Genomic DNA, 2824 nt, shown 5'->3' with positions numbered 1-2824 from the left:
GCGCTCGCCAGTCGGCTTGATCGAGTGCCAATATGGTGATGTCGACTGGTGACCTCATCATGGAGGCACTAGGGTCAGAGCCCTCAAGTGCTGGGTTAGCATCGAGGTGTGTCTAGATCAGACCTTCTAGGATGCGGGTAGACGGTTCGTGAAGGTTGTTGATGAAGACCCTATCTGGAGATGGAACTTGCCTAGCAGTCAATTTTGTGAGAAAATCGGCGGCATTGTTGTCCTTTCGGGGGACATGGTGTAGCTCCATCCCCTAGAATTTGTCCTCAAGCTTGCGCACCTCCTAGCAGTATGCTATCATGAGGGCGCTTTTGCAAGAGGACTCCTTCATGACCTGGTCGACGACCAGCTCTGAGTCACCATGGACATAGAGCCACGTAGCACCGAGCTCGATGGCGATGCGCAGTACATTGATGAGGGCCTCATATTCTATGGTGTTGTTTGACTCCAAAAAGTGGAGGCAGATAGCATAGCGAAGCCTACTCCCATTTAGGAAGATCAGAACCTCTCCAGCCCCCAAGCCGGGTGCCATTACGGACCTGTCAAAGAACATCGTCCAGTACTCGTGGGTGATGTCTGGGGTCAGGAGCTGGACCTCCGTCCATTCGGCGACAAAGTCCATGAGAGTTTGAGACTTAATAGCAGTACAGGGGATATACCTGATGTCATGGCCCATTAGCTTGAGTGCCCACTTGGAGATTCATCCCACGGCGTCGCGGTTGCGGATGATGTCTCCGAGCGGGTATGAAGTGATGACCGAGACTTCATGGTCGGTGAAGTAGTGCAGGAGCTTCTAGGTCACCATCAGCACAGCATATACGAGTTTTTGCACCTAGGGGTACCAGACCTTGGGGTCGGTGAGTACCTCCCCGACAAAGTATATGGGTCGTTGGACCTTAAGGTGGTGTCCCGGCTCCTCCCTTTTGATGACTAGGGCCACGCTCACCACGTGGTTGCTTGCCGTGATGTAGAGGAGGGGTTCTCCCTATTCGGGAGCGATGAGGATTAGGGCCGATGTTAATGATGCTTTGAGGCTCTCCAAAGCCTGCTATGTTTCCTCAGTCCAGACGAAAGCGTCTGTCTTTTTAAGAAGCTTGTAGAGAGGCATCCCTCGCTTGCCTAGCCGGGAGATGAATCGGCTCAGGACGGCCAAGCACCCGGTGAGCCTTTGTACACACTTGATGTTGCGTATGGGGCCCATGTTGGAGATGGCCTTGATTTTTTCAGGGTTGGCCTCGATACCACATTCGGACATGATGTATCCAAGCAGCTTCCCCTTTTGGAACCCCAAAAACACATTTTTCAGGATTCAATTTGATGTTGAACCTTTGGAGGTTTGTGAACGTCGCAGCTCAGTTTGCGATCAGGTCACAAGCTTGAGCCATTTTGACCATTATATCGTCAACATAGATGGTGATTGTTGGTTTTGGCCGCTTGACTTGATCAGGTTGGTTGAGCGGGTCGATTTGATTGGCAAAGCATTGCTGCATGCACCTTTGGTAGGTGGCGCCAGCATTCTTTAGACCGAAAGGCATGGTTACGTAATAGTATGAACCATACAGAGTGATGAACAAAGTCGCGAGCTGGTCAGACTCTTTCATCGTGATTTGGTGATAGCCTGAGTAGGCATCTAGAAAAGGAGATGATTTCGCATCCTGAGGTGGAGTTGACTATCTGGTCTATGCGTGGTAAAGGAAAATGGTCCTTTGGACATGCCTTATTGAGGCCAGTATAATCAATGCACATTCTTCATTTCCTAGTCTTCTTCTTAACAAGAACAGGATTAGCAAGCCAATTGGAGTGGTATACCTCTTTGATGAATCCAGCTGCCAGGAGTTTGGTGACCTCCTCGCCTATGGCCCAATGTGTCTCGTCGTCAAAGTGACATAGGCATTGCTTGGCGGGCTTTAAGCCTAGGACAAGGCATAGTGCGTGCTTGGCGACCTCCCGCGGTATGCTTGGCATGTCGGAAGGTTTCCAGGCGAAGACATCACGATTGGCGCATAGAAAGTCGGTGAGCTTGCATTCCTATTTTGCTGGGAGCTGGGTCCCGATCTGCACCGTCTTGGTAGGGTCAGTGGGGTCGATCCCCACTGCCTTAGTTTCCTCAAGTGGGCAGAAGACAGTCAAGGAGGTTGGCTTGTTGTAGTCCGGGACAGCTAGAGTCGACAACTCCCTGAGCCAAGGGAGCTCGGAGGAGTTGATGACGGCAGTGGCGAGCTCAAAATGCTCGCGGTCGCACGTGTAGGCGTGCGAAAAGGTGCTACTCACATTGATGACGTCGTTTGGTCCTGGCATCTTCAACTTTAGGTAGGTGTAGTTGGGGACCACCATGAACTTGGCATAGCATGGCCGCCCCAAGATGGCGTGGTAAGACCCCAGGAAGTACACCACCTTGAAGGTAAGCACCCCTGAGCGGAAGTTGGCTCGGTCACCAAACATGACGGGCAGGTCAATCTGCCCAAGTGGGTATGCCTGCATCCCTTGGATCATGCCGGGGAAGGGAGAGCTCACTAGGCGGAGCTCTGACCGGGGGATGCATAGGGCGTCGAGGGTGTCGATGTAGAGAATGTTGAGGCCACTACCTCCGTCCATTAGCAACTTGGTGAGGCATTTCTTGCAGACAATGGGGTCGACGATGAGTGGGTAGTGACCCGGTCTGGTGATGTGGGATGGATGGTCCCTCTGATTAGATGTGATCAGAGATTCTGACCAATGAAGGAAGGTGGGGATGGCCGTTTCGGCAATGCGTGCCTCTCTGTAGCGCACTTTGTGCTGGCACTTGGAGTAGATGGAATCGGATCCCTCGAAGATC

General features: G+C 52.2%; 1 protein-coding gene across 1 annotated transcript; it reads right to left on the bottom strand.

The window, feature by feature from the left end:
• Positions 1-2037: 2037 nt before the first annotated feature.
• On the bottom strand, positions 2038-2604 carry LOC136470003 (uncharacterized). The gene has a single exon (XM_066467986.1). The coding sequence runs from the start codon at positions 2602-2604 to the stop codon at positions 2038-2040; it is 567 nt and encodes a 188-aa protein (XP_066324083.1).
• Between the last annotated feature and the right edge of the window lie 220 nt (positions 2605-2824).

Source organism: Miscanthus floridulus, chromosome 8 (assembly GCF_019320115.1).
Source record: "Miscanthus floridulus cultivar M001 chromosome 8, ASM1932011v1, whole genome shotgun sequence".
Taxonomy (NCBI): Eukaryota; Viridiplantae; Streptophyta; class Magnoliopsida; order Poales; family Poaceae; genus Miscanthus; species Miscanthus floridulus.
This window is presented reverse-complemented; position numbering and strand designations above follow the sequence as displayed.

Bases quoted from the DNA above. Each gene is read 5' to 3' on its own strand.
- LOC136470003 (XM_066467986.1), bottom strand. From the start codon at position 2,604: ATGGACGGAGGTAGTGGCCTCAACATTCTCTACATCGACACCCTCGAC.